Raw genomic sequence first — 13,892 nt, forward strand, 5'->3', positions numbered from 1 at the left:
ATCAATTTTAATCTGGCTGCTTTTGCCATCGCCGGAGAACAGAAATCATCCACGTACCACGGTTCTTCAACGTATAAAAATTATCCCATTACTGGTTACAACAAGCAATTTCGCAAGTGGACTATACACATACATCAAATCCCTGATTGTAATATTTTCACGTCAACTACAACAACGTGCGAGATAATTATAAATTTCCATCCTATAATAGAAAATATTCACCAGGAGTGCAAATAAAACTCATTTCTACATAACGCACCTAGTACATTAAATTCACAACAATTAAACAAAAACGTCAAGATTTTGCCATGTCTATTAAAGCGTCCACTAATTCATTGGTACTTGGTTTATGGTCCAACAGATCTGCAAAACAACCACAAAAAAGTAAAGAATGCCGCAAACAGCCAGAGGCAGCCAGTGGCCTTACCGGAAATGAGTGTTAAGGGAGGCTGACCGCCACCATGACACAACAATTTATCGCGCAAACGATGACCAGCAGTTCTACGAGTAAAATATTCGCATTCAATGTGTCCGTGCAACAGATAATTACACTACTGCCTTAACAAAATCTTACCGACTATATGGATCGTTTTGAATACTTTCTGCCAGATATCAGAGGCCACAGAACGAGCCAGAAGATATGAATAATAACGAGCTCCATACCCAAACAAATGGCCAAACCGTAACTGCCAAGCCTACGAAAAAAGCTGGTAAATAACTGTAAACGCCACGGTTGTCCAACCCAAAAAGGTATTTCTTGAATTTTCTTCGTCACAGATTTACGCAATTTTAAACACAAGGTATGCAAGTTACCGTATTAGGAACATATTTAACCGCCACGTGGTCATCGTGGAGACGTGCATAAACTTCAGTTGTGTCCAGGTTCCCACTCGATCCGTGGTATTTCTGATCTAGTATGGCGTAAAAGGTTTGCAGTTGATGCTCCGTAGCTGAGCAGACTCGGCGGGAGGCACTTAGCTTATTCAAAGCCGATTCTGACAGGGAAGCGCCGGTCTGATAATGACGACTTATCCGAGACAAAACCTGTTTCAAAATTGTTGCTGTTTATGAAGCACACCTCTCAAAACAACTGCTTTACCCTCCCATCAGCCGCAAATTGCTCCATTAATGAGGAAGGAATCTCGGCGAAGTCAGTGGAACAACGTGTACCTACATGAGGACAAAATCAGGTTCAATGGAAAATTATATTCAACTTTCAAGATATCGTGAGACACGCACCTGTTACATGTTGATAGCGTGTCCTCCCAAGCATCGAATGCATAGCATGACCCATTTCGTGAAATAAATTGTCGATCTGCCAGAACTGTAATAGACACGGTCCACTTGCTGTCGGGGGAGTGAAGTTCAAAGACAGCACCACAACAGGAAGCTACAAGAATTCCAAATTTCACAATCAATTACGCATCATAATTAATATTTTTAGATCGATATGATGCCCGACTCGATCCTTCAACAAACAAAGGTAACGCGCACCCGTTTTCGATTTACAATCAGCTCCGTCAAGTTAGACAGTAATAAGTTATCTTCTTGTTCCTACCTGATAAGACCCATCAGGCAGTTGTCGCCCACAACGAATAGTGAAATGGCAGTCTTGGTGGGGTTTCTCTGGTCTTTCATAAAAATCACAGTATATAAATCCGAGAACTTCCTCTTCGCGATTTCGCACAGACTATAAAGCAGCATACTGTAAACTAGAGCGGCAAAATACTTACTTAAATTTTTATCTCTATTTATGAACAAAATTAGCAAGCGCAACCCATAATGAAGACGTATTTTCACGTGTACCAGTTTGTAAACATCACTAGACCACAGATCTTCAGATGCTGGATCTTCGATGACAAAATGTACATCGAATATCGAATCAAACAGCTGATTCAGTCCTTCCACGCAAGCACCAAGGGGGAAGTAAGGCGATAATTCACTGAGATTGATTTCAGCTCTATAAAATAAAAAAATCAATATCACTGCATAAAATGAAATAATAAATCAAAGAGTAAAATCAAGGAATTTGTTTTAGCAATTCTGGTGATATTAATAAGCATCCACCTTCTTTGCCTGGCTTGCGACATTAAATAAGCCGTATCCCAGGCATACACCGAAGTTGCTCCAGGCTCTTCGATCCGTTTAATGTCTAGCATTAAACTGAGATCATCCTTAGCCAAGGGCGCTAGTTTTTTCGATAAGTCCTCAAGAAATGTTGATATTTTCGCTGAAACAAAGCGTCATGGGAAACTGTAAGATTAACTACAATTCCTTATCAAAATCTAAACGTTACGAAGAATTACAGCCAATGCCACCGAGGACGTAAAACTTTAAATAACGACTGAAAACCCAGAAATTGTTTGAGTAAGCTCATTTTAAGCAATACCGGTATTTTCGAAAATGGAACCGCGGTTTGCGCGAGCAGAATAGGAATCGAATCCTACAAGCCGGGCTAGCTGGTAGCGACGATAGATCATTTCTTGCAAAGGCTCACTTTGATATTTATCCGGTGCGAGATACACTTTATAAGCCGCTTCTCGAACCTAATAACAATCCGAACCATGAAATATGCGGAGCGGTATGATGTCCAGCGGTTTTACCATGTCATTAGAAGAGTCCGACATCAAATTGTGTACAATCAAACTGTCATGATCTTTGTGGAAACTGCAAGATTAACAACCCATAAGTCATAAACCTACCCACAACATAGTACAACTGGCCATCGTCGGTACTGGGCCACTTACTAGTTGTGTATTGATTCCGGTACCAAATTCGACTTAATATAACGTGGTTCTTGACATCTCTTCATAAAAGTTGTCCCTGCCGCGAGAATTCTCGCATTAAGCTCAACAACTTTCCGCCTCTGCGAAACTCAGAAAACTTGAAAATTTGTTACTATTTCGACGCTATAGAAAACTGCATACTTTGTCTTCCTCCAGATGTATTCCGCATTGTTCGAAATCGAGTAAAAACAGTTTCGCAACGTGAAGATCAACGGCATCCATTGGTTTAATATCGCCCTTTTCGACGGCATTCTTGAGTGCATCGAAAATCGGCCGATTAGTGTTCAATCTGAAATTCATAACACACAAGCTAACAATAAGTACAAAATCAAATTTTAAGTCAGCATTTGCACGATCCTGAGTCAGATAGATAAAAAACTTAAATTATAACAAACCTCCAAGCAAGAAATGTGCCAATAAGTTGTACAAAAAGCTGCCAATTTTTTAAAATACCTTTTAAACTTTCTCTAAGCAAATTCGTACGAATTTTGTTTAATTACTCGGTACAAAATTTTTTCGGTCAATTCGTATGTATTTTTCTTACTCTTCAACGAGACCGTTCATATCGGAATTCGCTGACTCCGCTGCACTTGTAAATTCGGAATCTGTATGCAGTACTCGCACGCATTCAGCCTGCGAGATAAAGACACACCCAAAAAATCATCAATTTGTTCTGGAATCAGGAATCCAAAATAATTTAATGTCGCACCATATCGGCAACCCGGCACAGCACATCCGACAATTCATCAAATATTTCCACAACATTCCTGCTGCGCTTCGTATCCGTAACTTCGCGCACTAATCGTTCTGTATCGATTTCCGCCTGCTCTTTAAGGAGATAAAAACCTTGCGCATGTGACAATTGTGGATATCCAAAAATACCCTGAAAATATATACTTTCCTCTTATAAAAAGCATCAGCAAAATCGATTAAATTAGCAAGACCGCTGCTGAAATTAACACAGCCACCATTTGTGGCTGTATAAAACTGTGGAAAATTGTAATAGACCTCGCTATTCGCACCTTCCGTTCTTTATTAAACGCAAACGAAAGCTTCTTCTGGGGTTTTCTGTTGAAAGTGGCGGCTAGTGGTGTCCATGTTGCAACACAACGACGCGAAAAATGGTAGGTGCTTCTGTAAACCAAACTCGCAGGAGCAACTCTCCGCAGCATGGTACTGTATATAACGCAGTTGTGCGTCAAGGATCCGAGGGACGCTCACGAAGATGAACACCGCCAGGAAATTATGAAATAAAATTTAACTACAAAGTGGAACTCAACTGGGGGGAAAAAGATATTCAACGCAAAATGTTTTGCTAGTTGCAGGTCGCACTCTAATTGCCTACTCATAGCATCCCGCTGACATAAAAAAAACGCTAAAAGTTTTGAACAACAAATATAAAATCCAACTCCAGGAAACAATAATGCCTTTGCAAAAAAACTTCAAAAACTACTCGTTCAATATATCAGGTATCTACAAATAATAGATAGATCGGAGTCAAATCACAAAACTACATTTTTATAAAGTTTCTGCCCAAAAAATACTTATCAAAATCCGAAAAATGCGGCAGTCATTTATCATTGGCCCAACAGATAGGACGTGATGAGGCGTGCCATGCAGCAGGGGGAAAGTCTACACAAGCCACCCTAACAGCTCTGTGGTACGAAACTACTGTAATGAGGGGTCAAACTGTTGAACACGTCTCGGCGCATTCAGCTTATGGATGTTGATTTTGATCGTGAGTTATCACTTTTCTTTTCAGTTGAGCATTTCCAAACTTGTCAGCTGATCGCATCCTGTCTCTTTGCGGCAGACTTCACGTGTTGTCTTTTTCGGTGGTGGATTTATTTTGATATCTTTCGTTATTTTTGAAGTTTTGTGGACGATAAAGCCAAGGGAGGATGAAAGGAAAGGAAGTCTTTGCTTCATTGACACTTTTCTTAATCGTTCCTGGTGTTTTGGGGGTGTTGCTCCCAACGTCTGGCATAAAGAACAAGATCCACCATCACAGTTTACACCAAAATGCTGACATGTTTAGTTTTCTAGCCCTTGGAGACTGGGGAGGACTTCCAATAATTCCATACCAGTAAGTTGTAGCAGATATTTCGCTGTTACAAACCGCAGTAATTGGTTTTCGCCGTCTGATAGCATAGACATTAGACAGCAGAATTAAAAATCACAGTACCCATTACCCAACGCCATACAGAATATGTACGTAGTCGTCGTAGTGGTTAAAGTTTAAAAACACAACAAAGTTAAACATACGATATCAATACCATATCATCAGATTTTATAGTTGATCGTGAATAATTCTAACATCTGAAAGTAAATGCACTTGGCAATTGACATGAGAAGTAATCCGAGATCAACAATTCAGATGCAGTTTTTTTCATAAATAATAAATTTAATTTCTTGTCAGGAAGTTCAGTGTTAATTTTCCTCTTTGGTTTCCAGCACTGCTATCGAAAGCACTGTGGCTAATCAAATGGGATCTACGTCGGATGCTGTCCGTTCTCGTTTCACTATCGGTTTGGGCGATAATTTTTACTTCGACGGAGTTAAGGATGTGAACGATAAACGATTTGAGGAGACATATGAAACCGTATTTCAAGCAACATCCCTCGATACACCGTGGTATTTTATCGCCGGAAATCACGACCACAACGGTAATGTTTCAGCCCAGATCCATTATACGGATGTGAAAAAGAGATGGTAAGTCTCATGTGATAGTTTTAATTTTCTTCGATTAAATCGTACTGTCGTACATACAAAATTTGTATGTAATAGTTTGTAGCTGTGTACAGATAATTTTTTATTTATCAAATCGCTGCTTTCAGTGTTACCTGATGCCTGTTGGCATTGATACTCGTAACTCGTGAACGATAAGTTGGTATTCCGTTGCTTTGAAATTGTCACTTTTTTAGCGAAGTGTTAGAAGTATTGGGCAGATGTATGAGATTTTTAATCAGCAACCTATCCGATGCGCTCTATTCATTCCGATGAATATCGATGTCGTTTGAAAGAAGGAATATTATGCTTATTTTATTTGCCTGAATTCACAGGAATTTCCCCGATTACTATTACAATCTGAAATTTGATGCTGGAGAAGGAGCGAGCCTCGAGATTGTTCTTATCGATACGGTATTGCTCTGTGGAAACAGCGACAGCGATTTTCTTCACAAGCAGCCGGAAATGCAGATGAATCCGAAAGCGAGAAAAATTGCTGATGACCAGTGGGCTTGGATTGAAGAAACGCTTGCGAAATCTACGTAAGTGTGGCTGTGTAGTTAGGTAAAAGTACAACAGCTGATTTATTTCGTGCTTTTGAACTTTTAAATACTTTTTGTTAGTGAGCCTTAACTTTTTCATTGTGTGCAGTTATGCTACTTCAACAGTTATAGCTGTGCCCGTTACTCTGTTTGCAACCTTGCATGCACATTTCTTTCTGCATCGCCGGTTCAACCTACCCTCCATCTGTCGCGTTAGGAGATAGTGCAGTTTTTTTTATTATGGGACGTTGAGGTTTCGATGGAACTTTTTAGCAGTAATATTATTTAATGTGCTTTATTCTTCCAGCGCAAACTATCTTATCGTTGGAGGACACTTTCCAGTGTACAGTGTTGCTGAACACGGATCAACCAAGTGTTTAGTGGATAAGTTATATCCTTTGCTCCACAAATACCGAGTTCAGGCGTACATCTGTGGGCATGACCACAATCTGCAACATATCGAAGTGAATGCTAAGAACTGGACGACGGAGTATTTCGTCATTGGTGCTGCAAACTTCATCGAAGACAGCCATCAGCATGAGAGCACTATTCCTGGTGAGTTGTACACTTTGCCATAAAAAATTATATACAGAATAGATTCGATTAGATAATGGCTGAATACCGATTATTGTAGAGGGATCGCTAAAGTACTACTGGGCTGACTTGCTGAAACTTGGAGGCTTCGGAGTATTTCAGTTGAACAGTGACGCCATGACTTTTCGTTTTATTGATGCCCAGAATGGCCAGACCCTTCACGGCACCACCATGTATCCTGTAAAAAACCGTGGAACGCTTTGACTTCTAAATCGAAACTGATAAGAAGACAGCTGACAGTTCCTTTCGTTTTGTATTATCCGATCTGTGATTTTCTGTTCTGGGTACTCCTTATGGTATTGCTTCAAACAAATTATTGATTTCGTGATACTGTATTTTCTTAGCTTTGCCTTCCTCATGTTGAATAGTACTCAACGCTTGCAGGTATTACCCTCACTGATTTCGAGTTTTTATTTTTGCTGATAATTCGCCATCTGTGTTGCCTTTGCGCTGATGCTTCCTTTTTTTGTATTTTTTCAGTACCGATATATTCGTATCACGTATGTACAAGCCCATCCAACAATTCTTTGACCGCTGTAAGCGGGAATTTAAAGAAACGTGGGCTTGAGCCATTTAATGTGCTTCGACACGTCACGCCACATGGGTCCGCGTATTCAGCGTAAATAAGCAACAAATCTGCATGTGTTGCAGTTACTGTCTCTGTGATATACAATGTAATATGTTAAGCATTATTTATTGCCATCATAATTTATATTAATTTTATGCTTTTGTAACAGTATCATCTTTGCTTTGCAATACAATATCGCGGTGGTACTTAATATCCATATTACTTTCAAATTACTGATTGCAACATGCCCAATTTAAATTGTTGAATCCACGTTGGTATAATAATGGTCTATTAATTGTGATCTATTATATTATTATTGGTTGAATATTTATAAATATATCTGCCACTACACTACGATGCGTATTTGCATTACTGTGCGTGATTTATATGCGCTGCGCTTACAGCGGTCAAAGAATTGTTGGATGGGCTTGTACGAGTAGTGGATAAATGAATCAGTGCGGTCGAATTGCTTCCGCCTTGCAGCCGGTATTCACGATTGCTCTACTTTAAGGTTACTATCCTTTTCGTTCGATGGTTTTGTTTGTACTGTTGAATTTCATTCACTTCGCACTTATACAGATGCACCTTTGAATAGAAAATAAGTTTTTATTACAGTTATTTCCTATTTTTCAGTAGCGATCAGGGGATAGTGTGGCCTTCATTTTTTTGTTTGAGCGACAAAAAAATAATTACGGTGAATAGGCTATAAAACGCATAATACTAGTGTAATCACTATAATGTACTGTACACACTCGCAAGTGCGTACGTAATTCAGTGGATCACTGTACTGTGTACAAGTTTGATTAAAAAATAATAATTATCTATAAACTTTCGTTTCGTAATAATTGTCACACTGCGCTAAATACGCAAGAGTAATTCAGGTAAACTATACATACTTAAAAAATGAAATACTTATGACTGACTGGGTTTCACAACTAATCATTCTACGCATCGAAATCCATCTTTCCATTTCCATATCGAGTCAGATTATGTACAGTAGCTTCTTTTATTTTTACGCTGGTCAAAACTCGCAGCAAGGTTGCTGGCTTTGCTCTCGGCTGGATGCGTTTATCCCTTTAATAATTATTATGGAAGTAACTGTACATCTGACACAAAAGGATGCCGTCAACTTTCGATTTGGCTGGCTGAACTGCGCGGCGCAGTGCGCGCATCGAAAACACGTACGACTAACCACTGACGTCATTAATTTTGACCACATTTATTGGCTAACAGGCACGGATCAGCCAATCCAACAACTACTGTATTGGTTTTATCACGACGTCATGTACCGTACATATGCATGTACGGTCTGTACTCCATATTATATCAAGATTTCAAGTGGTGAAACGAATCGACGGACGAAGTTGTAGATCGCACTGCACATTTGTTTCGACTGCGTCCCAAAACTTTTGTTGTCGTTTTTGTGACTTCGTCATATTGTACTTTTGTAGTTTCAGATATCTGCTACAGTATAATCTGAAGTTTGGTTGCTTCAACAGTTTTCCAATCAATGATTTGTTAATGTGGAATTCTACCATTTGCATAGTGAGCAACTGCCGTGGGATTTTATCTTCTCCAGCTGATTGTGAGATAAAGGTAAGCCGTAAGTACTTACAACTTACTGTGCTGCCTGTGCATATACTTAATTATAGATATATTGTAACAAATATTGTAACAAACTGACAAACAATCATATTTAGATTTTTCTTGTCGTTTATTTCCTGTCTAAGCCAGTGGTTCCGCTTGAACCAGGGATTTTAAATTAATTTTCGGAATGGCAGCGGACAAACAAGATTACAGTGCAGAATTTCTCGTGGCCAGTGAAATATGTATCTGGGCTGTTGAAATTTTCAGCAAGTTTAAATACTTATTATTTTCATAATGAGGTTGAGCACTTACTATTTTTTATCTTTAATAAACTCGACAATAAGTCATTCTAAGTGTCACAGCGTGCAATGATATTAACGGCCAATTTAGCATAATGTTTATAGCTTTTTTCGTTTTCATCTCATCCAGTTTAACGGGCTTTTTGGTTGCAGAAAAGTGAGAAAACAGACAAAGTTACTTTAGTCTCTTTGCGAAACCTGCGAATTCGTTGGTTTTACACGAAAAATTGCCCTGCAAGGAGGATTTCCGGTGAGAGCATCTTCGATCGTTTCACTTCGCGATCTGGATTGCTTTGGAACTGGCAACGGCACAATGAAGACATTTCAAGCATATTTGCCCAAATGCAATCGCATGTACGCCTGTATACACTGCCGCGCACACCTGGCCGCGCATGATGATCTCATTTCCAAGGTAAAAGATAGTACGAATACGGCATCGTTTATTCGATTCCATCACAGGTCGACAACATGCAGAATTAGTATTTCGTATTGCTATAACTTCTTTTTTTTTATTGAAACCTCTTGTGGGCTTATTTCGCAGGTAATTTTTGTATTCTACGCAGTAAGGGTACTCTGTAGTTTTTTCCATGGTATATTTTGGAAGAAACCGATATTTACTGGCAAAGTTGACAGTCGTATGTTTTGGTGATAAGCCGTGCGTTGATTCATTCGTTTGGCCTGGAGTTGTAAAGTCACTTGGCCTCAAATGCATTAGATATATTTCACATACGCAGCCATCGCGATAAAGCAGGTGATTTTATTGTTAACGATTCAATCGGGCGGCTTTTTACGTTGCAGTGTGTGTGTACATGCCCTAAAAAGTTCATTAGAACCTCCGCAGTCACGTGAAGCTCCAATACCGGCACAAGGCTGCTGTGCTTGCTACGAATGAACCAAGAACGTCCGCTAGTCACGCGCTGTATTACATGTTTTCCGTAACTTTGTCAGAAGTGTTTTGCGAGATCGCACACATCGGCTTGGGTTTATCGATTTTTTTCTGTGTGCCAGTGTGCGATGATAAAACCAAATTAGCTTCATCTTTCCATGGGGCTAAACGCCGCTGCATGTGTGTGGATACTCGCAGGACGTTCGCGCGGCTTTTTTCTCATGACCTACAATTTGCGATTACTTACTGCTGCCGTTCGTCATTTTAAACAAATGAGATGGATTCTGGCCCATCAGTACTGAGTTTTATTAACACTGACGATAACATAAACGACGGCCTTTAAAGTTTAGTCCAGTGACGGTTTGGAAAATCTTTGAAAGAAGCAAGAATAAAATAAGTTTATTGTAAAAAAATACAGCTGTTGTATTATTGTATACCAGTGTGGTCATAAAAATTGTATTGCAAGTTTAATGGTATTAAGTGGTTTGCCTATTTGGTGGGTGCAAAGAAAAAAGCGAAAGGAAAAAATCGAAGTACAGAATTGAATGTTCCGTACAGGCGTAACGAGCCTGCCAGAAATCATATTATTGTTTATCTTTTAGACTGCAGAGACCCTGCAGAAGGCATCGTTAGCAGGCTTGCCTGTGTTAACAATACTGTAACAAAATTGCTCTTCCTGGCTGATTTTGGTTTTAAATCACTTTCCAGCGATTTGATAATGTTGACCATAATACTGCAGTGGCGATAGTAATTTCATAAAATTTAAAAAACTGTTTATAGGTTGGTAAAAGTGTTTAAACAATCACGTTTCAGTGCCTTCTTCATAACTGTTAGACCAGTCCTACCTGAATCGGGTGTCCTCACACTGTTTATGCTCTGGCTTCTCCACATATCGTGATTTTCTTTCGCCTTTTACTAAAGAAAACCGTGTGGAGGAGCCGCTATGAGCCGTATTAAATTTTTGGAGCTCCTTCGGGAGCACATTTAATCAAAGAAAGGGGTTTGGTTGGCCTACATGGGATTCGGGAGGGTTTGCAGCTGTGTGGTAAACGTTGCCGAGTTATGTAAAAGGTGCGGGCCCTGAAAGAATCAGTTCTTACTGGTTAGTGACAGCGCGCTCACTTCCTAGTTCCTACTACGGGCAGTGGCGACTGCCGAGCAAACTGGTTTTGTGTAAATGAAAGTTGTATATATAACAATAAAATTGAATAAACATGTTATATTTACAAGTCTGATCGGCATGGGGCAATATGCGGTCGCGGATTTGACTTGTGAGATGCGGGACCGCGTTCGTGTCTTTTGTCTACATTCTGTAGTTTAGCCGCGCGGTGTGAACTGTGAGCTAGGATAGTGACTGCTTTCGGTTTTGCAATTTTTTTATTTTTTTTCAAAACAAGTTTAAAATTAGTAAAAAAATTGAATGTTTTCATGTAAAAAAATTGAATGTATTCATTCGGCGTGAGCAGAATCATTTTACAGCGTTTATAAACGGCAAAATGGGTAAAATGTGCAGTGCCATTTCTGCTTTTTTTTTCGGGGTGCTTCCTAATTTAAACCTGGGAGTCAATTTTGGAGCGGCTAGATCCGTCGCCAAGGCTATGGCAGTCAATCGCCCATGAGCACATGTTATCGATAATTATGTCTCGTAGAACATCGTTTGTTAGAAAACGTTCCACCACCAGTATGCGGGCACTGTTAATGTGTTGTGCTAATTTATAATTCAAGGCTGTTTTTCTTCTTGCAGTCCTTTCAAGGCAGTCAAGGACGGGCCTACTTGTTCAATAACGTGTAAGTATAGCACCGCTTTTACGGAATTATGCAATCAGTTTGTGAGAAAGCCGATGACAGTTGATTTGCTGTAGCGCGCGGTTAGTTGAAAGTTGAAACCGTAAACGCATGTTATTAGACGTACTTACCAAATACCAGGTTACTTCTACTCTATATTTTGTGAAAAACATGTGATCTTAAATTCTTGACCATTGAGTCTCCTGACAGCATGTCGCACACGTTATCATTATGTGTATTTAAGTCACCACATGTATACACAAATTAGCGACACTGAAATTGTATAAAGCAAGCACCTGTCATCAGCATTTCGGAGCAGTATCAACTATTCTGGTGTAGATAAACGGGCGGATGATTATCAACTTGTTGTGATTATGTTGCTGCTAGCTACGGAAACATTTGAGTTTTTTTGGCTTTTTGGCCATTTTAAAATTTTTCCTATCATTACAGTTAAAATGCAAAGTTTTGCGCTATGGTATAGGCCTGCAGCGAAGGATCACTGATGCCAACTTTTTCTAGGCTTCCCAGTGCTTAGCATTGGGAAATTCAGGAAGCCGGCAAAAAGTTGGTACTTGTACGCAATTTACATTTTACAATGCTATGGACAGCAATGTAATGTGTAGTCTGTAGGTGTTTTTGAACGGTAACTCATCACTTTGAATCAGTTGGTTTTATTTTGTTCGGCTTTTCTAATGTATAAATAATTGTTCCGTACTTCTACGAGACATCTTGATATGCAAGCAAAAACGCTGTTCCTTGATTACCGACAAGGATTATGTTTAGGCTGTTTAGTTTAGGCTTGCAACATTTCTGGATTTTAAATTTGTTACAGTGTTAACGTGGCATGCGGTCCTGCGGAAGAGCGTGTTCTCCTAACTGGCCTTCATGCTGTAGCAGATATTTACTGTGGCTGCTGTAAAAAAACCTTGGGATGGAAATACGTAAGTCATCCTTTTTTGACTAAGGAAACCGAACTTACGTTTACGAAGGTATTCTTTTCCGGTAATGCCTTAGCCTTATCGGTAGAATTAGCCGTGAAATAAACAGCATGCTGGATGTTTCTTTTTGGCATAGAAGTATACGTTCGATAGTTGTGTTTCCAGCGTGTTTGTTTGTAGCGCTTCAAAAATTCCCGCCCACGGCATAGTTGTTTCGGCTGCTGAGGTTATGTCTTTTTTTACACAGGAGCATGCCTATGAATCGAGCCAAAAATACAAGGAAGGCAAATACGTGATCGAGTTAACGCATATGATCAAGGATAATGGATGGGACGTAATTGGCGCGTAAAACCGTGCCGGAGTTATGAGCAGCCACTTCGCACACATCCATCCATGTGGTGCACTCGTAATTGACCACGAAACCATCATCTTCAACGTATTTTCGGTTTTTTTATTATCATTTGGCCGATGTTTCGAATTCACGGAGATCTCTTTCTTGTGTTTCTGACCTTTTCTTCGCTGCCGCCCAGCTGCCGGAATTGGACATGTATAAACGGCTGCAACATGTATATATAGAGGAATTGCACCATTGGATTTCATTGCTGCTGCTTTGGCGCTGCATATTTGTTATATGAGTTGCAATGGCGTTTTGTGATAATTATTTTGCCTGGCGTTGTGTTGTTTGGACGAAAATTGAAGGAGTGGAATTTCTAACCCGGTGGGGACAAGTTGTTAAGATATTCTCGCTTTCGTCCATATTTGTCCATTTTGTTCCAGTTTTAAGTTTCGGTGATTTTTTCAGTCTGTGTACAGTACATATATGATATACCTATAATAGCATTGTCAGTGCGCAATTTGATGCTGCTGTCGTGCTTGTGCGATGACATGGTGAAGGAATGTATTAGCTGATTGCTTGGACTGTACAGCCTACTTTGTCTTAAATTTGCCAATGTTTGTATAGTAGCTTGAGTTTTGTTTCTTTTGATTTTTACCTAGTCATTACGTGCTGGCGCAGCGACTGAATGTTTACAATTTACAGAATACATTCGGAATTTTGTTGCATGTGTACCTACCGTTATTCAACCGCTTATCAAGAAAGCTAGTAAAATTCGATGTACAAAGCAGCCGATTTTTCGGCACATGTTTCCCGTAATCTCTTTCACAGATACAGTATGTTGCC

The 13,892-nt window shown here is 39.6% G+C and overlaps 3 protein-coding genes and 1 non-coding gene across 5 annotated transcripts; 3 read left to right on the forward strand and 1 right to left on the reverse strand.

The window, feature by feature from the left end:
* Nucleotides 1-10: 10 nt before the first annotated feature.
* Nucleotides 11-4,529, reverse strand: LOC129590754 (mitochondrial intermediate peptidase-like). Its single transcript, XM_055486127.1, is given in 17 exon segments — nucleotides 11-363; nucleotides 428-501; nucleotides 575-590; nucleotides 593-695; nucleotides 814-1,044; nucleotides 1,100-1,170; nucleotides 1,240-1,390; nucleotides 1,559-1,690; nucleotides 1,807-1,960; nucleotides 2,068-2,230; nucleotides 2,390-2,546; nucleotides 2,604-2,667; nucleotides 2,748-2,866; nucleotides 2,928-3,075; nucleotides 3,331-3,419; nucleotides 3,496-3,669; nucleotides 3,809-4,529. Coding segments are annotated over 17 exon segments (2,064 nt in total). The 5' UTR covers nucleotides 3,959-4,529; the 3' UTR covers nucleotides 11-295.
* A 1-nt stretch (nucleotide 4,530) lies between these two features.
* Nucleotides 4,531-7,217, forward strand: LOC129590764 (tartrate-resistant acid phosphatase type 5-like). The gene is made up of 5 exons (XM_055486138.1): nucleotides 4,531-4,872; nucleotides 5,241-5,498; nucleotides 5,849-6,055; nucleotides 6,363-6,610; nucleotides 6,690-7,217. The coding sequence occupies exons 1-5, from the start codon at nucleotides 4,688-4,690 to the stop codon at nucleotides 6,851-6,853; spliced, it is 1,062 nt and encodes a 353-aa protein (XP_055342113.1). The 5' UTR covers nucleotides 4,531-4,687; the 3' UTR covers nucleotides 6,854-7,217.
* A 1,341-nt stretch (nucleotides 7,218-8,558) lies between these two features.
* LOC129587000 (protein yippee-like) lies at nucleotides 8,559-13,833 on the forward strand. Of its 2 annotated transcripts, none has more exons than XM_055480585.1 (5): nucleotides 8,559-8,813; nucleotides 9,266-9,515; nucleotides 11,734-11,777; nucleotides 12,607-12,715; nucleotides 12,960-13,833. In XM_055480585.1, the coding sequence occupies exons 2-5, from the start codon at nucleotides 9,417-9,419 to the stop codon at nucleotides 13,059-13,061; spliced, it is 354 nt and encodes a 117-aa protein (XP_055336560.1). In that variant the 5' UTR covers nucleotides 8,559-8,813; nucleotides 9,266-9,416; the 3' UTR covers nucleotides 13,062-13,833. The 2 variants fall into 2 exon arrangements, with proteins under 2 accessions (XP_055336560.1, XP_055336554.1); XM_055480579.1 differs by having other exon boundaries at nucleotides 8,560-8,813; nucleotides 9,257-9,515.
* On the forward strand, nucleotides 10,861-10,971 carry LOC129591345 (U5 spliceosomal RNA). The gene has a single exon (XR_008690831.1). It is a non-coding gene; the product is annotated as a U5 spliceosomal RNA (small nuclear RNA).
* Nucleotides 13,834-13,892: the final 59 nt, after the last annotated feature.

This window comes from Paramacrobiotus metropolitanus, unplaced genomic scaffold, assembly GCF_019649055.1.
Source record: "Paramacrobiotus metropolitanus isolate TYO unplaced genomic scaffold, Prichtersi_v1.0 Parri_scaffold0000002, whole genome shotgun sequence".
Classification (NCBI taxonomy): domain Eukaryota; kingdom Metazoa; phylum Tardigrada; class Eutardigrada; order Parachela; family Macrobiotidae; genus Paramacrobiotus; species Paramacrobiotus metropolitanus.